The 23,191-nt window shown below is 36.3% G+C and overlaps 1 protein-coding gene across 1 annotated transcript in view; it reads right to left on the bottom strand.

Annotated features, from left to right (window-relative positions):
* The window catches only part of slow (epidermal growth factor-like protein slowdown), a 216,945-nt gene that overhangs the window by 97,132 nt on the left and 96,622 nt on the right, over positions 1–23,191 (bottom strand). Inside the window, exon 3 of the mRNA XM_073985712.1 lies at positions 16,675–17,786. Coding sequence (XP_073841813.1) covers positions 16,675–17,630 — 956 coding nt within the window. The 5' untranslated portion in view covers positions 17,631–17,786. The remainder of the gene's footprint in view (positions 1–16,674; positions 17,787–23,191) is intronic.

Here is a 23,191-nt window from a genome sequence, read left to right as displayed (position 1 = left end):
GAATGAAAGAGTTGTGATTCAGTAATTCACAAAAATGTAAATACAGGGCAATATAATAAAAAAATATAAATTATAGATTTGTAATATTGTTAGTTGGTTCTAGGAGGTCCGCTTTGCTTTGCGGACATAACTCCCAAAAAATTGCGGACATTACGAGTTTTTTTTTTCTTAACTTCTAAATAACTTTCTTTTGCTTAATTTTGAAATTTGTAATATTTGTTATGGATCTGGCAATAACCGTTATAAACTTTTGTAGAACAAGTTCCCAGCGAAAAGTTTGCCTCCAAAGAGGCAGTTAAATGATATGTACAAGTGATTTGGAAGTGCATCAAATTATGCATTTTCACTCATGATTTTTACAAGGGAGTGACCCCGGAAAGAGGCACTCCATTGCACCGCATTTTAACTGACCCTTTGGCATTGCATTTTAACTGAACCTTTGGCACTGCATTTTAACTGACCCTTTGGCATTGCATTTTAACTGACCCTTTGGGGTAGAATAGGAGGCAGTCCAGAGCACGTGTTTTGAATAACAAAATAAAATGCATTTATTATTTGTGTAAAACAAAAATATTAATAACTTTATTAAATTAACACAAATTATGAAAATTCTCTATTGAATTCAATATCAAACATGTGTGTTCCTTCGCTCTTTATTTAATCCAAGCTTAAGTGCTTTTGCTTCTTCTGCTAAATGGGTTTGATATTGTCTTCCCATCACCAGTTAAGATTTCGACATGTACTCCAATAGCACCCCATTGGGAAATTTTCTTCTCGTGAGTTACCGGAAAAATGTTCACAAATTAAATATTATTTAGTTTGTATTAACAAATGTTTGGAAATGTTAACGCGATTATCTCTTTTATTCCGCTGCCTGTAGAGATGTATAAACTGATTTATGTACATGTAGGGATCTCTAACAACTGCTAATAAAATGTAGTGAACGGAGTGCCTTTTTCACGATTCCGTTTGCACTGCATCCGGATGCTGTTAAATTGTGAGGAATTGGAGTGCCTTTTTCACGACTCCGTTGAACTGCCTCCGGATGTTGTTAAAATGTGACGAATGGATGTGATTCTTTGGATTGCATCCAAATGCGGTTAAAATGTGAGGAATGGAGTGCCTTTTTCACGACTCCGTTTGAACTGCATAAAAACATGCCGTGAAAGAACTAGTCTACATTGCACTACTTCCAATTTATTTTGCTGGGTTAGAACTTAAGTGGAATTGTGCATTTGAGAAGACTTAAGTGCTAAACAATGCCTAAGTATTCGCACAACCCTCCTGATTTCATATTGTTTTAAAACGAAATTATGTCTGAATTTGTCAGTAGCAGTGCGGAAAAGTTTTACCAGCTACGGTATTCGACGAAGACATTTTCCCAATATAGACATGTAAATATAATTTTTTCTTTACTACCTACTACTCCAATATTACTTATTTTTCTTCAACTTTTTAAATCAATTAAAATGAAAAATGTATATGAAACTGAAGTTATTTTTAAATTACTTATACACCTTAATATTATAAACGGTGTGGGTGTTATGTTCAAAGCGGACAAGACAACAGGCCTCGATACATAACCAGCATGCGAATGCCATATTGAACCACTTCCATTTTTTTTGGATTCTTATTTAATAATTGTCTTAGAAGGGATTATTGATCCATGCGACGACTTTAAAGCAAGCGTGGTCACATTTGGCACGGCGCACAGTGGGCGAAATTCAAATCTAGCGGGGAAAAAGTCCGAAAACTGGCCAAGAGCTAAGTAAAAATCATTAATGCAGTATTTTTCCAAACATACTAGTAGACCTAAAAATAACAATCAGTATTGCATTTAATGGTTATTGGCCGTTATAACGGTACATTTACTAGGAGTTTTTTGCAAGTGATAAAATCGACTTTTTTTGATGACTTGTATATTGACAAGTAATATGGACAAATGAAAAGAAATATGACCGTAATTTAATTTTTTTCAGATAGTTTGGAAGTAGCTTTTATTAAAAAAATAATTGTAGCATTATTTGATGTTGTTAATATTCTGAAAAAAATCTTTAAACATTTATATGAGATTTTTTCTACTTAGAGTATTTTGAGTAAAGTGAAACTTATGGGAAACACACGGAAACACTACAGGACTTTTTTAATATTAAATTTTTTGCCTTTTTTCATGTTATCAACAATTTTATAAACCCATTTTTACATGAAAATACGTAATATAAAGCAGGACATTTGTATGGGGGATATACCAAAACGTGAACCTAAGTAAATAATGTTTTCCGTTGGAAAATGTTGCTAAAACCTTCTTAATTCTGGATATCGGGAGATACCTATATATGGGCACTATATCAAAACGTTGATCTAGGTCGAACATTTTTGGTACGGAGGTTTTGTGTGTACTTAGAACCCGAAATACCAAAGTACAGCCAATTTGATTGGAAATATGAAGAATATATTCAAAATAACCAAAATCTCGGGGGTAGACCAAAACGTGGACCTAAGACCCCCATCATTGGAACTAATGTCATGTACCCCCTGAAGATCCTAAATACCAAAATACAGCAAAATTAACTGTGAAATGTGGTCCACATACCCAAAATACCTTATATGCGGAGGTACCGTTACGAGGACGATATGCTTTAACGGTGAGCTATATTCGCCATACTTAGTGTAATCATACCTATACAAATAAGTAACATCTGTACCAAATTATAGCCGCTTACCTCAATTAGTTTAGGAGTTATTAATTTTCCCCGCTAGATTTGGATTTCGCCCACAGTGCGGCGGTGCCGATGATTTTCGGCAATTTACACGCACACACCCGAATGCACAGAAAGACCGTACAAAAGAGAACAAATGTTGTGATTTGTTATTGTTTTATAGTTCCCTGCCAACATTTGCTATCTGTTTATTGTCCAATGAGTCACTTCAATTAGATTGCACAAACGAATGCGATAGTCGCATTCTTATCCAAAAAGATAAAGCTCTCGGGAAGAACTGTTCCACTCATTAGATACTTTTTTGAGTGTCTAATTGGACACTTAAGAAAGTTATTAAAACGATAATATCGGTGGAGCAATGGTAAGCATGCTCGCTTTGCAATCTGAATGCCCGGGTTCGATTCCCAGGCCAGTCGACATTTTTTTAAAGACAAATCTTTTTTTTTTTTAAACTATAAAACATTAATATAGCTAAAAACTTGATAAAAATACATAATAATAAATAAAAAAGAAAAAAAATTATTTTGATTTTCTTTTTAACTTAATTTAATTCCTTTTTATTTCATGTTTTGTTTTATTGTTGTTGTTGTTAATCCTTTGTTTGGGTTATTTTTGACTTTTTGGTTTTTTATTATTTAATTTAATTCATTATTTATATTTTTTTAATTGGTTCAGGAATTGTCGCTTATATTAATTTTGTCATTTGAAAAATGTGATGTCGCCTGGCCTGACCTGGTAATCGAACCCCGGACATTCTGATTGCAAAGCGAGCATGCTTACCATTGCACCACCTGCGTATATAACCATCTGTGTACAAATGTCTTATTTGTTCAACTTACAACAATTCTAAAAATAAATGTAAACTGTCTAATTTGTATCCAAATAAAGGATGGAAAATAGATATGTCTATCTAATTCCTATCCTTCATTGGGATATAAATGAGATAGCTTACATTTATTTTTAGATACATATGTTATTGTTGTTATTTGTCTATCGTATTCTTTTCTAAATTGTGACTGGATACGATACAAATGGGATAACAATGCAATTGTTATTGTATATTAGACAAATGTCGCATTTTTACAGAAAATTAGACACCAAAAAGATCCTCATTTATAAAATTAGATAAAACTCACTTCCAATTGCTGGCAGGGTTTGCGTGAATACAAACTTACTAACACACTGTTATAAGTTGTCAATATTTTGAATACATTCACATTTTCTCCGTTCTCTTTTTGGAAAGAACCCAGCAAGCATTTTTTATCGCCCATTACCCGAAGTAGTCACTCCCAGGCGATAGAAATACACATCCGCGATCTCGCATTCTAATTGAAGTAGGCACACCGTTCGGGAAGAAATGAACCACGTCCACGACACTACTTGTGAATGCCGCTTTCGAGACTTCCTAGAAGTACTTTTAGCGATAAAATTGGTTGTGACGAAAAAAAAATTTTTTTTCGTTTTTCATTTTATCTGTTGTTATTCTTTTAATTTTTATTTTTTTTACTATTCTAATTAATGTTCCAAATTACATACGTTTTTAAAGAACTATCCTTAGATGAAATTGTCATCTTCATTAATTTTTGTACTTTTAAAAATGTTATGTTGCCTGGCCTGGGAATCAAACCCACGACCTTAAGAATGCAAAGCGAACATGTTTACCACTGCACCACCGTACCTTATAAACACCAGATAGACTAAAGTCTTATATTAGTTTAAGGTTGTACACGCCTCAAATGAACGTAAACAATCGAAGTGTCTGCATTGACCAGAGAAAGTGTCTGCCCATGCGATAGTCGTAAGTAGTAGCATTGTTAGTGTAAAAAAGCAATAATAGAATTTCGATCTCCTTTTCTGACACTAGGTAGTTATTCAAGAAGTTCAAAAAGGGACAGCAATGCAATTGTTATTGTAAAATGATAAAGGATCGCTATTTTTTAGAATAGAAGTTCAGAAAGCGATAACTTCTGATAGAGGAAGTGACTCACTCACTCCCAATTGCTGGCTGGGAAAGCCTCCGAAGGTGTGCATCTTTTATAATATTTCTCTATAAAGTTTTAACACGGCAATAAATATCCCAGAACAAACTTGAAAGCCATATGAATCGAATAACCTATTACCCGTTATGTTTGGGATATATCTCAGAGATCCCTTTTTTCTCCGTGTATTTTAAAAACACATTATTTGGTAATGGAATGTTTTTCTATATGTCTGGTTCAAGATAACTCTCGAACGGAACAAACGACTCGGTCTAAAATTTAGCCTTTGTCATATTTTGCCCAAACTTAGATGAAGTTCGAAGATGTAACATTTCGGACAACTATTCCGTGTACCTCTACCACAAATATATGTTTGGGTACAAACAAGAACATGTTTGGTCGCAAACAAATACCTTTCTGGATGTAATATTAATACAAACCCTAAAGCAGGGTCGCCCATCTGTATACTGCGGACGCCCACTGAGTTGTTTTGCTTTTGCCATTCTCCCTCATTCACAGTGTACGTGTGCAAAACACGACTGATAAACATCATGTGGTTGTTTTTTCACCTATACATAAACACTTGCTTCAGTTTGATGGTATTCTGTTGGGCGACGCTGCCCTAAAGCCACATAAACATACATTTATAAATTGTGGTGGTTGTTTCTTTTATTGATATGCATAGAAATAGAGAAGTCTCCCTTGACCCGTATGGGATGTTGTGGAATAATGTTTTTTTGTTTTATAGAAATACCAAACACAAAAGCAACAACAAACGCATTTTGAAATGAAAGAAAAACGAATGAGAATAATTTATAGAAAGAAGTAAATAATAATGTAGTGTCACACTTTAAGGAAGAAGAAAACAAATAAAATCTAATGGCCTGTTTCGCTAAGAGGCACAGTGGATCCACCCATTGACCAAAAATAAAAAAATGAATGTCAAAATTTTGGTACAACATCTGGCAATTCTGACAGCTATGATATGGACCCTTTTAAAAATATATTAGTTTTTTTTCATTCGAACGCGATCTTCTTAAGAATATCTTCAAAAGTCGGAACATTTGGCTAATATTTTTTGTTGTGAGTACAAGCTATATTTTATGCGCAAGTAAATATATTCAAAATATCGCGAAACTAATACGTATAGCAAAATATTATAGTGAATTTTCAAGGAGGAGGTAATAGCTTAATTTTCATTAAAAAATAGTGTTTTAGCGTGTTGTGGAATTCTAGTTAGCTGCATATTTTCTTAGTGTATTTTGTAATGCCAATTCGATCACCAGTGCCCACCTCGGGAATAATTTTCCAAAGTAAGTCATGGGTTTAAGATTATTCAGTATTAAAATCAGCTGTTATCAAGTGCCAGACTATAAACGGTGGACCGCTGACTAAAAATAGCGCTCGAATAGGGTTTCTATGGATATATTTGCGTATAACTCTGTTATCTGACCACGTACATTAACATAATTGGCATCAGTGGCAAGATGAAGAAATCTTCTTCCAAATTTGTCTTACGTTGGCGGTACGTGCTTTCCAGGAAGAATGCTATAAAATCTATATTAAAAATTGTACCAATTGTGAGACAAAAATTTAGATTTTTTAATCCGCTAAATTGGTTGGATCTTATGTTGTTTTGGAGATTGTTTTGTTCCCCCAAGCCTATTTTTGCATCATAAGATAATCGGGACCTTTGTTCATGTCATTTTGTATTAACAGCATAAAACAATTCTTTCCGTATACCCCCTCCAGAGGGGAAAGGAGGGAGAATGTTACGCTCGTGGTTTCTTAAAACACTTCTCGCAGCAGCACAAATCTGTAACCGGCGCATTGGCTTGATTTTTACACCCTAAATATTTTTGGCCACTTTCTCCATAAATGGTCGTTGAAAAATGTACTGAAATCAACATGATAGAGGTATTTTACAACAATAACAAGTTCTGAATAGTTGTGTATTACATTCCAGCGAATATTTTTCCGAAAGAAAGCATTAAGAAAAAGTTAACGGTTTTGGAGATATGGTGCGAAATGTATACACATTATGGAAAATTTTGATATTTTATAAAATTTGAGGCAATAAATATCAATGAACGGAAAGAAACAAAACGATTCCCGTACCAATCACACAACGCCACAAACTTTTCAGCTTCTCACAACAAAACAAAAACACAAACTTTTCAACGTAAAAAGATGGAAACCGTACGATTGGTGAAATGTAACTTCGGCTATGCTTTGCCGAGTTGTTTCATTCACCACCGAAACGACAAGTATTTTTGGGAAACGTTTGCCGTGCGTTATGGTCAATGACACACTCAGACACACACACACACATGTGATTGCTTAACAACCCTATAAGTTAGCATCAGCATACCACAGTGAATTTTATCAACCACCAAACGTTTTTGATTTATTCACATGTGTTAAGTACTATTTAGTTTTCTATCTGTTGTTGTGGAGTTGAGTACTTTTCGCTTTTCGTTTTGTTCGTACTCACGAATGTAAACAAAACGAAACTAAACAGCGAGCTCGGCCAACGAGGGTTATGTTTCGTTTTGTATTGTTCCTATGGGAAATACGAAACGAAACGATTGGAGATTTTATTTAAAGTATTTTTACGTACTCTGATAAATATTGTTTTTCGAGTTCACTGTTTCTCCCAATATTTTATTCTTGTCCTTATCTACAAATTTGCTTCAGAGATCAGAAGAAGGCACGCATTGGTTTCAGAGATATAGCCATATTTAGATGGGGCCATAAAATCCAAACTGGATCTGACACAACATCACCCAACTAGGGTTTTTGTCGCTTGGGTCTGTACCTTCAAAAAATCCTCAGCTCAAATTGTTTGCACAAGATTACCTTAAACGTTTTGCACAATATTACCTTGTCCACTGGTAACGCTTTTCTGGTAGCCCCCATAGAACGGTACCTCCCGAATTTCGGTATTTTGAAGGTTGTGACCACTGAAAAGGCTAAAATTTGGTATTTAGTCTTCATTTGGGGAATAGGTGCCCGTCTTCATATAGCCACCCCACCCCCCAGAACAATACCACCCGATTTTCGGTATTTTTAAGCTTGTGGTCTCAATATTCCTCCGACATGGCTGAAATTTGGTACATAGTTTTCGTTGGAGGTATAAAACTTTCCCGCAGAGTTTTGTCTGTATTGGTCCACACCTTCATATATGCCCCATACCTTCCGATTTTCGATATTTTGAATGTTGCGGCAACAACAACACAACGAATTGGCTGAAATTTGGTATTTAGTCTACGTTGGAGGTATAGGTCCACGTTTCAACATAGCCCCCATAGGACGGTACCTTCTGATTTTCCTAATTCTGAGGGTTGTGACGTCAATATCCTACCGAAATAACTGAAATTTGTTATTTGTCTTCCATGGGGTTATAGAATATTCCAGAAGAGAATTATCAGTATAGGTGCACGTCTTCCTATATCCTCCATAGAAGAGTACTTCTTAATGTTCGGTATTTTGAAGATTTTAACCACTTTGTTTTACCGAAATATGGAAATTTGGAATTTAGTCTTTTTGTTTATATACATCGATGTTTTGATATAGCCCCCATAGAACGATACGTCCCCCCGAATGTCGGTATTTTGAAATTGCTGAAAGTTGATATATGTCTTCTTCTAAACTAATTGTTCCAGTTTACTTCAATACAACTCGTGGTGGAGGGTATAACCAGTTCTTCCCGACCGAATTTAACGCCGTTCTTACTTGTTCAAAACTCAATCAGCAAAGTATATCGATATACACTTTTATAAAATTTTTCCCCACTCCACTAATTTTAAATTTTCATTCACAAAATTGATGAATTAGAACACCATATCGCTCATTTACTCAAAAAGTGACACATCTCAAAAAAATTAGGGAAAAACGCGTTTTAAGTTGGAGATTGAAATTTGACTTCCCAACATAAAAAGATTATTACATAAAAAGTAAAATAACTACTCGGACCATCTCTTGCAGCCAGATATCAGTACTAAAATTCTGTGCAAGATCAAACATGATTCAAGGGTTTTAGTGCTTCATAAACCAAAAAAAAAAAAATGTTGAATTATGCCAAACCTGTAGTAATTGAGCTGCAACTCGATGAGGTTTAGAAATATGAACATGAAAATTTGACACAAGAAAAAATAGAAAATGCCAACTCAGAAACTGAGTTATGTCACTCTTTGATTAAATAAGCGATATGATCACTATTTGCTTTCAAACAAATGTGAAGCAAAGTTTATTACATCCAAAGCAACTTAAAAAATCAGTCTTATAACGGCCGTTACTTTATATATTCAAATATTTGAAGATAATAAATATTGTTAATTTAGGGAAATTATGGAGAAAAATGCACATTGCCAACAATTATTGGATTTGAACCCTCATATAGACAAAACTACTTGACCTATCAATATTAAAATTCAAAAACCTTATAATAGGAATGTTTTCTTCCATCAACATATTTGTACTCCGAGACACTTGGTCTATACCAAATTTGGTCGCTGTCGTGACGCTGTGCGTCATCGCCAGAAGATGCTGCTCAAAAACCATGTTTTGAAGGTGTCGCAATACATTGAAAAACAATAAACCATTTTTGATGATAAATATGCATTATTAGGCCAGAAACTTCTCTGGTATATATGTATGTATGTCGTATATTTCCATTTTGCTAAGATGCGAAAAAATATGCACGGTTTTTCTATAAACGTCAGTGTGGGTTGCGAAAATTATTTTCAACACCATCGTTAAATTATCTATGCTTACTATGTTGTATGCACATATTTGCATTTACGTTGTCTACCTACCTGATACGTGCTTTGCTTTGCTAGTATGTTTCAATATTAATTTACTATAAGTTGGGAAAAATTGAAAAGCAGAAAAACTTAAAAACAATTTGCCACCACACAATTTTCTTTGCCCGTTTCCTCTCATTTATTTTCAATTAAAAATAATTTGAAAAATTCAATTTGTTTTGTTGCAATTTTGCACGTGTTGCATTTTAGGTGTAACGCTTCAACTGTTGCTGCAACATTTTGCCATGATTGATGTTTTGAGCAAGCATAAGTCAAAGCATGATGTGTTGGGAAATTTAATACACTCAAAAGTGAAACGCGTACGTACATACATACATATGTCACGAAATCAATCAACATTTGCGGATGTTGCAACATTGAGTGAATATTTAGATGCAATTAAATAAAAATAAAGGCTTGTTCTACAAATTTTGGTAATAGAATACGTATTAGTTTTACAACTTTTGATATCAATTTAAGGGTATTTAAATAAGAAATTTTTATTTATTGATCAAAATAAAAATGCTTGGAGTTTATGAAGCTTTGTAGATAACACATTTTAAAGAAAATTACATTTACAATGCCAACAGTAATACCAATTCCCTCAATAACCTTATCTCCATTGGGTGTGAAAACTTAATTCGTTATGGATTTTGCGTTAATTTATTTTTAGATAACTGTAGTTTTTTCGATTCTAGACAACCATTGGTCATTCCAACAGCTGTTTCATTAACTATATTTTTGTCTGTTGTGTTTGTTCCCTAGCCTACAAATTGTCTTTAGAGGTGTGTCCCTCCTTCCAATAGGGTACATGCATTGCATAAAATTGCAAAATTCCCAATCAAGCAAGGCAAACATAGACAGACAATAAGACAGATGAACGAACATACGATAAAACATACAACAACAAAAAACTCAATATTAATTACCGATCATAAACACCCACTTCCTTTCAAATGAATTCTTTGATTTTTGTTTTCTGTTTGCAAGGTTTAAGAACCTAATTCGGGTTATTATTTTGAGGTTAAGTTTATGTTAAAAAAAAAAACAAAATTCTTGCATTGATTCAGCTATAAAAATCGACAGTATACATATAATAAAAATTTACTACATATTGTACGCAACCAGAGATGGATTGTCGGTAGAGAAATGTTTTTAAGTCCATATTTACATTAGGCAATTTTTCTTGCGACAATTGTCAGTTTGTCGGTGAGAGAGGGTGTTGAGAGGCAAAGGGTTACCATATGCCTCACCTCTCTCTCCATCAAACCGACAATTGCCTAATGTAAATATGGACTAATATTAAATGGAAATTTGACAATGAAAATGTAAAATTACATTTAACAAAATTGTTCATTCCAAGTATTAAAATCATAAAATTCTGAACACAAATCGGGACTTATCGTCTGAATTTAAACAAAAGGCTTCCACAAAAATTCATAAACTTTTGCATACACTCCCAACATTTCCTCATAAGATCCTACGCTAAAATCAGTCATCACATTTTTAGGACGATGACATTCTTCACTTAAGCGTTATGCTTTCACTCGAATCTGTCACAAGTTTTTTTTATCGCATTTGTGATTTTCCAATAAAATTGCAATTGGCTTAATTCCATTTTTTTTTTTGTTTCCATCTGCATGTTATTACATTTCATTGCTTATGTTTTTTTACTGCCATGTTCGTATGGAAATTTTAATTTGTTCCGATGCAATATCATAAATATTAATTAACAAGTTAACTGGAAGAGAATTCCAGTGGTCGAACGGCAACAGCGACAAATCGAACATAAATCGTCTATTTATAGTCATTGGGCATCATTCATTTATTCATTAGTATTGTATGTATATTAGGGTTATGACTTTTTTATAACCTCATATCCCTGTATAATATTTTGATAAGTTTTTACCTATGATTACATACAATCTTAATATAAAGTGAATCGATAAAAATGATTCCACACAAAAAACTTTTAATGTTTTTATTTTTTAGAACTTTTGACAATTTGAAGTCACTGTAAGCAGATATTTAATTGACATAACCATTTGTTTATCACTAAGTCCGTGTTTAGACACAGAAATTTCTCGGGAAAGTAAATTCAGTGTTTAGGCAATAGGGGGTAGGAAAGAGTATTGAGGAGCTCTTTCCTCTCCGCTCTCTCCCAAAAACTCAATTTACTTTCCCGAGAAATTTGTGTGTCTAAACACAGACTAATTTTATCCACGTATTATTACCTACATATCACTTTATATTATATATAACTTTATGTCTTATATCATAAAAATTAAAAGTGGTTTGTGCGAGTCATTTTTCAATATTTAAATAATCATTCTTTCGTGCAACAGGAAATAATTTTTTGAGAATTTTTTGTTCATAGTATTGCTTCAAAAAATGTTTTCAATGTGATTTGTGCGAAACTTTTTATAATAAAACGGAATGAAATTGGAAATTAGGCATTAGTAGGCAAAAGTTCATTCATTCTCACTACAGGAAATCATTTTTGGGAACAAATTTCAAAACGTCATAACCCTAATTTACAATGCACATATCGTCGGTGTCATGCTTAAGTGTTCCATACGCCATTTTTGACTTTTTATACCCTCAGCATTTATGCTAGTGTATACGGGCAAAATGTGCCTCGTCGAAATAATAGTTTTAGACCCCAAGTATGTTTGGACGAAATCCGTTTCAGACAATTTGGAGTCGATTAAGCAATGTCCGTCTGGCTGGTGCGCACGATAACCCTCGAACGGATGAACCGATTTGGTCCAAAATTTGGCTTTCATAATATTTTGGCCAAAGTTTAAGTTCGAAGATAAGCAATATCGGTCCACTCTTTCAGGTACCTCCCCCACAAAAGTTCAAAATTGTTCGGAAAATTTGTGCGCACGATAACTCTTGAAGGGAGTATCGGTCCACTCCTTCAGGTACCTCCCCTACAAAAGTTAAAAAATGTTCGGAAAAATTGTTCGTACGGTAACTCTTGAAGGGAGTGACCGATTTGGTCCATACTTTACACATCCTAATATACCTACCAGAATAGATCAGGTTGAAATATGGACAATTTTGTCCACTCCTTCGAGTACCTATCAGACAAAAAAATTCACTTTAAGACCTGCCTTCGAATCACTTTGATTTTTGTTGAAGCAAACTTGCATTCGCTGCCTCAATTACGAGGGTTAAAGTTTTTTCAGAGTAAAGTCTATACTTCTTGAGAAAGAAAGGTGTAAAAAACCCACCGATTAGGTCCAAAATTTCGACGATATCTATGCACGATATCTCTTGAAAAAATTTGGCCCAGACTTTGGATCACCTATTATTTAGTCCAAATTTAGTTTAACTTCTAAAATGGAGATACCTTAGGGTACCTCCACCACTAAAGTTCAACATTTGTGTCTAAGTGCAGTTTAAGATCTGTTCGAAAATCCTTTGGAAATGTTTACAGATGCTGTTCGTTGTGGTCCTGTTTACATCGATATTATGTTTTCCGTGGACAATTCTATTCTTCCTGGCACACTAATCCAAAAGTTATACGATGACTCACTGAAATGACTAGTGGTCGCGATCTGTATCGAAAAGGTATAACTCCCAACATAATATCCACCTTTATAATGTAATATGTCGGTACATTCTTTTAAGTACCTCCTTTGCAACACTTTTGAACTTTAATCCTAACCCACATTTTCATCGGCAAGTTCAAATGTCCAAAATGTCCGTAGATGAAAGTTTTAATTCACATAGGCTAAGGGTATATATCCACCCACTTTTTTTAATTTTTTTTTACTAAAAAAAAATATTTGAATTTTTTTCCGATACGAAAAAAGGTTATCTATTTTTATACCCTACACCACTATGTGGTAAGGGGTATTATGTGTTAGTGCATTTGTATGTAACATACAAAAGGAAGCGAGATAGACCCATAGTTCCTTCTAGGGATATACATAGAATCACTTTCTGAGTCGATTTATGCATGTCCGTCCGTCCGTCCGTTCGCAAGATACAGGTCGCATTTGTTGACCGATTTCGCTGAAAATTGGGGAATACCATTTTTTTAGCCGTCGGAAGATCAAGTTCGAAGATGGGATATATCGGTCTACGTTTTGGTATAGCCCCCATATAACGGTACCCCCGATTTACGGTATTTTGACGTTTTCAGCTACATTTTCAGACCGATTTGGCTATAATTTGACATTTAGGGTCCTTAAGTGTCAATAAACATAATAACAAAACTTGTGGACATAGGTCCACGTTTTGGTATAGCCCCCATATAACGGTACCCCCCGATTTGCGGTATTTTGACGTTTTTAGCTACATTTTTAAACCGATGTAGCTATAATTTGACATTTAGGGTTCTTAAATGTCAATAAACTTATACAACAAAAGCTGTGGACATAGGTCCACGTTTTGGTATAGCTCCCATATAACGGTACCCCCCGATTTACGGTATTTTGACGGTTTTATCTACATTTTCAGACCGACTTAGCTATATTTTGACATTTAGGGTTCTTAAGTGTCATTAAACTTATTTAACAAAACTTGTGGACGTAGGTCCACGGTTTGGTATAGCCCCCATATAACGGTACCCCCCGATTTGCGGTATTTTGACGTTTGTAGCTACATTTTTAGACCGATTTAGCTATAATTTGACATTTAGGGTTCTTAAATGTCAATAAACTTATATAACAAAAGTTGTGGACATAGGTCCACGTTTCGGTATAGCCCCCATATAACGGTGCCCCCCGATTTACGGTATTTTGACGTTTTTAGCTACATTTTCAGACCGATTTAGCTATATTTTGACACTTAGGGTTCTTAAGTGTCAATAAACTTATATAACAAAACTTGTGGACATAGGTCCACGTTTTGGTATAGCCCCCATATAACGGTTCATTTAAGTTCATATTTTCGTATAGCCCAGATACCTCCGAACTAGCTGTTAATGACATTTGAAGTTCCCACGTTAGGTACCGATATTTTGGAGATTCTAGCTAAATTTTTTAACCGAATTAGGAGTTATTTGACATTAAAGGCTCCCATCAAAAACTGTCAACATAGGCCCATGTTTTATTATAACCCCTATATAACAGTACCTCCCAATTTCTAGCCCACCAAAATTTTTCAACATACATAGTTAGATATAGGCACCATAAAAAGGGCCTCCCGAATGAAGCATAAATGTACATAAACATTATCTGACATTTTAAAGTACCCACTTAAAGTTGGGGACAGGAATGAAAAGTAATTATTCCATTTTAGTTCAGAATATTTTATGGTGGAGGGTATGAAAAGTTCGGCCCGGCCGAACTTAATCCTTTTTTACTTGTTTTATATTAGTTGTGTTATTATAGAAACAATCATTTTTTTAATTTTAAAAAGTTACAGAACTATGACGAGGAAAAACGATTCTGAACCACTGTGTGCCGTCGCTATTTAGATTCAGAACGCAAAACAAAATAATTTTAAGCGGGTTTCCACGGCAATTGAATACCAGTTGTAAATTTTGAATCCAAAGAACAGGTTTTTTAGAAAAATTTACGCACAAAAATGTTTGAGCGCAGATTGTTGTTATCCTATGAAGACTATAGCAAACAAAAACATGTTGGCTTCAACACATGTTTCCCTATTTCTTAAGCTAAAAGCCACAGTTTCCGCGCAAATAATAACCTTAAAAAAGCCCTCGGTGAACCGTGCTCAGCAGTTCAGTTTATGCGTCTAAAGTTGGTGTTGAAAAACAACAGTTCTCGTCAACAGTCCTACGTCATTGCCCACATCTGCTTATAGTGACTTCAAAAGTTTGTAAAAAAAGCTCCTAAGAAAAATTTTGTGTGTGTACTTCTTTTTTATCGAATTACCTTATAATTAAGATTTTATGTAATCTTAGGTAAAACTCATGAAAATATGATACCGGGATAGGATCGATTGGTCTGTCTCGCTTCCTTTTGCATGTTATATGCAAATGCACAAAGACGTGTAATACCGTTTACCACAGTGTGGTGTAGGGTATAAAAACGAAGGAGTAGCAGAAACAATATTCAAACTGTCAACCACACAAGCTCTGATATTTTCACTAAAATTTCTCAATGTACTCGTAGTTAATTATTCGCAAAGAGGTTATGTCGTAAAATATGTAAACATAATTATTAAGCATTCATAAGATAATCGAAAAGCAAAGCAAAAAATGCTTAATTAAAAAGCACTTGAGTTTTAAAATATGAATATATTCAAATTAAATATATTTGCAACAGGACTAAATATGCAAATGTCTTGAAATGCATTTGGCGCCATTATTTCTCTTGTTGTCGTTGTAGCTATTGTTTATTTAATTATTAAAAAATAATCTTAAGCAATTGAAGCAAGTTCTTTGTCAATGCAATTTTTTGCGGTGCTACAGAACCAGTTGCTTGTCCAATGACAGCCATTACATCTGTCATAAAATTACAATTTCATGTTTGAGGAAGAAAAACCAAATGAAATGAAAAAGTAAATACGATTTATTTAAATCAAAAGCTGCCTTTAAATAGTAAACTGACAATAAATATTACTGTGACAACAAACAATATTTATATATTTTATTTTTTGTTTAATATTCTATGAAATCATTTGGAAATTCGTATCGAAACCATATGGCCGGCATGCGATAGATATTGAATGTAATTTTTCCTAATTGCCTCTGACAAAGAGACATGTCTTGGTGAGATAAATGTGAAACATTTTTAAAAGAAACGTGTTTAGCTTGCACTTCCAAGATCAGCAAATGTTTTTATTGGAAATTTGTAACGTGACTTTGAGTGAATTGCGAATTGATTATTGTCAGATACATCACAACTTTCTAGCGTGATTTAACCCATTCTTTGACTCCGTAACCTTAAGACGACAATAATAATACGACATCACTTTTTTTCCCACGAACACCCCATAAAGGACAAGATTATAAAGATATTAATCCGTGTGCTGCATATTGGTAGTAGCTTAAGGTCTTTCAAATTCATTAGGTTACTAATTTTCGGTATTATAATTGTTCCACAAACATCTCATATGGGACAAGGGATACTTCTCTCTTCAGTATTACATCTATTTAAAAAATTTTTAAAATCGAAAAGATCACCTCTCCAAATTCCCCCTTTAATTACAATAACCAATATCAATGTATTTTTCTGATCGTGTACTCACTTTTCCATATCTTTGGCATCCATTGGTGGATTACGATTAATTGTATTCGTTTCGAAGGGATCTTCTGTTGTGGCCTTTGGCGACTGGGCCGATGATGTTGGTGGTGCATCTGTCACGGGACCCGTTGCATAACCACGCCGTGCTGGTATCAAAGCAGGTGGTGGTGGTAATGTGGTTGTCGTTGTTGTTGGTCTCCTAGGTGGTATATAACCACTACCACGTCTTGACCAATCTGGTATAATACGCTTACCAGTAGCACTAACAAATTCAACATCATCACTATTATCATCACCCTTACCGGCGGCATGATTCGATGGCAACAATGAATTATAGGTATTTGTGTGAATATTGTACGTGGTGTAGGCCCAATCATCGCGAGCATTACGTCTGGCATTAAAGCGCCGTTGAACGGCCCGCGTATAGAAGTCATCTTGATTTAAACGTTTCAATTTTGTTGAGTTGAAATTCTTTGGTATATTCATGGCATCGATTAGTTCTACTTGAGATGTTAGAGATTTGGTTTCTAATTTCCTTGATTGCCTGTGGTTATTTGTGATTGGGGTGGAGGATGAGGATGCTGGCAATGGCGCTGCCGCCACCGCAATTCCTGATGTTTTTATTTGATGCCTTTGAGGTTGTTGTTGTTGTGGCTGTTGCTGGTGCTGCTGCTGATGATGAGATTTGCTTGAATGTGATCTTGCCGTTGGCTGTTGTTGCTGCTGATTCAAATTTTGATGCAGATGTGGATGTTGATGATGGTGATTGTGTTGCTTAGTGTGATGCTGTTTCTGCTGTTGATGGTGATGATGATGTGAATTGTGACGTGTATGTTGTGGCAAATTTTTTGACGCTTGTTGCTGTTGTTGTGTCTTTGTGTCTACGGATTCTGCTAAAACCGTTAAAAGGCCACATAATACCACAAATATTATGTGGCTAAAAGTCGTTGATAGTTTCATTTTGAATTTTCTTTTTTTTTTGTTTCTCTTTGGCAGGTATTTTGCGGTTTTTTAGTTTTTTTTTTGTCTGGCTGGGACACTGTTAGAAATGGAGATCAGAGCAGCTGTTTGTAGAATGTAGTAGCTGCGGTTTAATAGCCTTTGTTGAAATAGATCCTGCAAGAAAAAAAAAAAACAGAAGGTAAGTGAGAATTTGTTTTATTTGAAAAACAAACATGTAGATAACAAATTGGTATTGGTTTGAGTTCGATCTTAGTATTATGTTTAGAATGATTGTTCTGTTCCATAACATGCAAGAATCTACTATTTTGAACGTTGACAAATGTATAAAAAACCAAGTAAGAACTGCATTAAGTTCGGCCAGGCCGAACTTGTTATACCCTCCGCCACGAGTTGTATTAAAGTAAAATGGAACAATTAGTTTCGTTTCGTTTATGAAGAAGATTAAATAACATTTAGCAAGTTCGGTAGAACAATCTGCCTAACCTTCAAAATACCGAAATTTGGGAGATACAGTTCTATGCGAGCTATATCAAAATATCGATCTATACCTAGACTTAGACTCAAAAAGACTAAATAACAATTTTCCGATATTTAGGTAAGATAAAGTGGCTAAAACTTTCAAAATACTGACAATTCTCTGCTTGAATATTTTATAACCCCTTGGAAGACTAAATAACAAATTTCAGCCTTTCGGTGGGATATTGACGTCACAACCTTAAGAACTTCGAAAATCGGGAGGTACCGTTCTGTGGTGGCTATATCGAAACGTCGACCTATACCGACGAATTTCAGTCAGTAAGGCTTTTACCTACAACAATGACTGAATACCATATTTCAGCCATTTCGATGGATTATTGTGGTCACAACCTTCAAAATACCGGAAATCCGGAGGTACCGTTCTGTGGGGGCAATATAAAGGCGTAAATGGGCGGGCATGACTTTCCCAATACAAAAGTTCACCGGAGATGACTTTCCCAATACAAAAGTTCACCGGGTATGACTTTCCCAATACAAAAGTTCACCGGAGATGACTTTCCCAATAAAAAAGTTCACCGGGCATGACTTTCCCAATACAAAAGTTCACCGGAGATGACTTTCCCAATACAAAAGTTTACCGGGCATGACTTTCCCAATACAAAAGTTCACGGGAGATGACTTTCCGAATACAAAAGTTCACCGGAGATGACTTTCCCAATACAAAAGTTCACCGGGCATGACTTTCCCAATACAAAAGTTCACCGGAGATGACTTTCCCAATACAAAAATTCACCGGGCATGACTTTCCCAATACAAAAGTTCACGGGAGATGACTTTCCGAATACAAAAGTTCTCCGGAGATGACTTTCCCAATACAAAAGTTCACCGGGCATGACTTTCCCAATACAAAAGTTCACCGGGCATGACTTTCCCAATACAAAAATTCACCGGAGATGACTTTCCCAATACAAAAGTTCACCGGGCATGACTTTCCCAATACAAAAGTTCACCGGAGATGACTTTCCCAATACAAAAGTTCACCGGGCATGACTTTCCCAATACAAAAGTTCACGGGAGATGACTTTCCGAATACAAAAGTTCTCCGGAGATGACTTTCCCAATACAAAAGTTCACCGGGCATGACTTTCCCAATACAAAAGTTCACCGGGCATGACTTTCTCAATACAAAAGTTCACCGGAGATGACTTTCCCAATACAAAAGTTCACCGGGCATGAAATTCCCAATACAAAAGTTCACCGGAGATGACTTTCCCAATACAAAAGTTCACCGGGCATGACTTTTCCCATACAAAAGTTCACCGGAGATGACTTTCCCAATACAAAAGTTCACCGGGCATGACTTTTCCCATACAAAAGTTCACCGGGCATGACATTCCCAATACAAAAGTTCACCGGAGATGACTTTCCCAATACAAAAGTTCACCGGGCATGACTTTCCCAATACAAAAGTTCACAGGAGATGACTTTCCCAAAACAAAAGTTCACCGGGCATGACTTTCCCAATACAAAAGTTCACCGGAGATGATTTTCCCAATACAAAAGTTCACCGGAGATGACTTTCCCAATACAAAAGTTCACCGGAGTTCACGCCGTTAAAGGTAGTGAGCTAACATGTGCCGCGCGTTCACCCATAAGAACGTTAAAAACTTGGGTTTGGGCGTCGGTTTCGAAACCTTCCCCAAAAAAACAGCCTACTATAAAAAAGAGAAAGAAAAGAAAAACAAACCCGTATAAAGTTGACGAACTCCGCAAACGTTTTAAGGACCATGATCTGCGAATCTGCACCTGGAATGTTCGCACTCTTTATAGAGAAGGTGCAGTTTACGCATTGGCAGTTGTATTTGAAAAGTACAAGGACGACATTACTGCCATACAGGAAATACGATGGAACGGGAGAAGCGTCACAACAACACCTAAAGGTGATGCACTGTATTATTGCTGCCATGACACAAATCATGAGTTTGGTTGCGGATTTGTAGTTAGTCGGAGGTTAAAACATCTGGTCTCCAGCTTCACCCCAGTGAATGAAAGACTCGCTGCAATTCGATTAAAAGCAAAATTCTTCAACATCAGCTTTATTTGCGCTCATGCTCCCACTGAAGACAAGGACGAACAGACCAAAGATATATTTTACGAGCACTTAGAAGAAATTTTTGACCGTGGCCCTACCCATGACATTAAAATTATACTAGGCGATTTTAATGCCAAAATTGGAAAGGAGAATATCTTTGGCCCAACAGTCGGGAAATTCAGTCTTCACAGTGAAACATCTAACAATGGTATGAGGCTGATAGACTTTGCATTTGCAAGAAACATGGTAGTTAGCAGTACCATATTTAAGTATCTCGATATTCATAAGGGCACCTGGCTGTTGCCATATCAAAGAACAAGAAATCAAATTGATCACGTTATGATAGATGGAAGACATGCATCAAGGGTGTTGGATGTACGATCGTTCCGAAGTGCAAACATAGACTCGGACCACTGCCTTGTTGCAGCAAAGGTATGTACCAGATTAAACGTAGCAAACAAAGTGCGAACAGACACAACACGGAAGTTGGGCATCGGTAAGCTGCAATCACAACAGATAGCCACAGCATATTCCACTCAACTGGCCCAACTGCTTAATCAAAGCACTCCTCGTCCCGATAACATATCAGGACAATGGCAAAATATTGCCCACTCCATGCAAACAGCCGCAAAATCAGTACTTGGATACCCATGGATACAGAGAGCTCCACCAAGGAAGCAATTGTATGACCATGAGTGTCGTGCTGCTACCAAAGAGAAAAATGCGGCATATAGGGCTACTTTACAATCAGTAGCAACGCGTAGCGCACGAGAGAGGTATCGGGAGAAAAGGAGAAAAGTCTTTTCTGCAGGAAAAAGGGAGAGATGCAAAAGCGGGAGTGTGAACAAATCGAGATGTACAGGAGACAGAATGAAGTCCGAAAATTCTACCAAAGAGTGAAACATCAAACTGATGGCTTTGGAACTGGCACATCCTCCTGTAGAGACCAGCAAGGTAATCTGGTAACTGATACAGATAGTGTGCTCAGGATATGGAAAGAACATTTTTCAAAACTGTTGGTATCCAATAGCAGCGAAGACTACGAAGATACCACGGACCCAATCCCAGAAGATGGTATTGAATGTATACCGCCCAGCCAAGATGAGGTAAAGACAGCAATAAACCGGCTGAAGAATAATAAGACAGCAGGAGCTGATGGCCTACCAGCCGAGCTGTTTAAAACCCAAGGCGATACGCTGATAAGGTGTATGCATCAGCTAGTTAGCTCCATCTGGCAGGAAGAACGCGTATCCGACGATTGGAACTTGAGTATCCTGTGCCCCGTCCACAAGAAGGGAGGTAAGACTGTATGGTCTAACTACAGGGGCATAAGTCTACTCCCTATTGCCTACAAGATCGTGTCAGGGATATTGTGCGAACGACTAAAGCCTATGGTCAACGAGATAATTGGACCATACCAATGCGGGTTTAGACCTGGCAAGTCCACCATTGACGGCAAATCCTGGAGAAGACCCAAGATATGCAGATCAACACCTACCACCTTTTTGTCAATTATAAAGCAGCCTTCGACAGCCCGCTGCGTTTAAAGGTATTTCAAGCTATGTCTGAATTTGGTATCCCCGCAAAGCTCATCCGACTTTGTAAAATGACTTTAACTGACACGAGGTCCTCAGTTAAAATAGGAAAGAACCTCTCCGAAGAGTTTGGTGCCAAAAGAGGTTTCAGACAAGGAGACAGCCTTTCGTGTGATCTCTTCAACATCCTGCTGGAAAAGGTTATACGAGAGGCAAACGTCAAAAGTCACATGTTACTTGCTTATGCTGATGATATAGACATCATGGACCGATCAGTAAAAGAAGTAACTGATACCTTTATGAAGGTCGAAGGAGAATCTGATAAAGTGGGTCTGGCGGTAAACGATGAGAAGACCAAGTTGATGGTGTCGACGCGCAATGCGTCCATTGAGCTCGGACCAACTGTTGAAGTTGGTTCCTATAATTTTGAGGTAGTAAAAGACTTCGTATACCTCGGCACCGCCGTAAACACAACAAACGACATCAGTTGTGAAATAAAAAGAAGAATTGTATTGGCCAACAGATGCTACTTTGGCTTAGGTAAGCACTTCAAAAACAAAGCCACAACTCGTCAAACAAAAATAACGCTCTACAAAACACTGATACTACCCGTGCTGATGTATGGCTCCGAAGCCTGGGTACTTGCACAAGCAGACATGGCAGTGCTTGGTGTGTTCTTCGAAAGATCTACGGACCAATCTGCGTTGACGGTGAATATCGACGTCGTATGAACCACGAGCTGTATCAGCTATTCAACGACATCAGTATAGATAAACGTATCGAGATGCAGCGATTGCGTTGGTTAGGCCATATCATAAGAATGAGCGATGACGAACCCGCTAAAAAGGCGTATAAATATGAGCCGTGCACACAGAACTGCCAGGCCAAAGAATAGATGGCGCAAACAAGTGGATGAAGAGATGACAAAGGCGGTATTCCAAAAAGCGAAGCACTAAACATAAAGAATTGGAGATCTTTTCTTAGTTCGGTCTATGGAACAAATGTTCTGTAATGGGTCAACTAAGTAAGTAACTAAAAATGTACCTACAAGTTTCAGGTGGAACGTCCTGCACCACCAATGAAGACTAAATACTAAATTTCAGTTATTTCATTGGAATATTGAGGCCACAACCTTCAAATACCGAAAACTGGGATGTGCCGTTCAAACAAATTTAGAGGGGAAAGTTGAATATCTTAAATGAAAACTATATACCAAATTTCAGCCATTTCGGTGGAATATTGAAGCCACAGCCTTCAAAATACTGAAAATCGGGAGGTACACTTTTATAGGGGCTATATGAAGGCGTGACAATATACCGACATATTTAGAAGGGAAAGTTAAATACCCCAACGAAGACTAAATACCAAATTTCAGCCATTTCAATGGATTGTTGTGACCGTAACCTTGGAAATGCCGAAAATCGGGAGGTACCATTCTATGGGGTCTATGGACC

The sequence above is a fragment of the Musca autumnalis genome, unplaced genomic scaffold (genome assembly GCF_047663935.1).
Source record: "Musca autumnalis isolate F117 unplaced genomic scaffold, ASM4766393v1 scaffold_4, whole genome shotgun sequence".
In the NCBI taxonomy this organism is placed as follows: domain Eukaryota; kingdom Metazoa; phylum Arthropoda; class Insecta; order Diptera; family Muscidae; genus Musca; species Musca autumnalis.
This window is presented reverse-complemented; position numbering and strand designations above follow the sequence as displayed.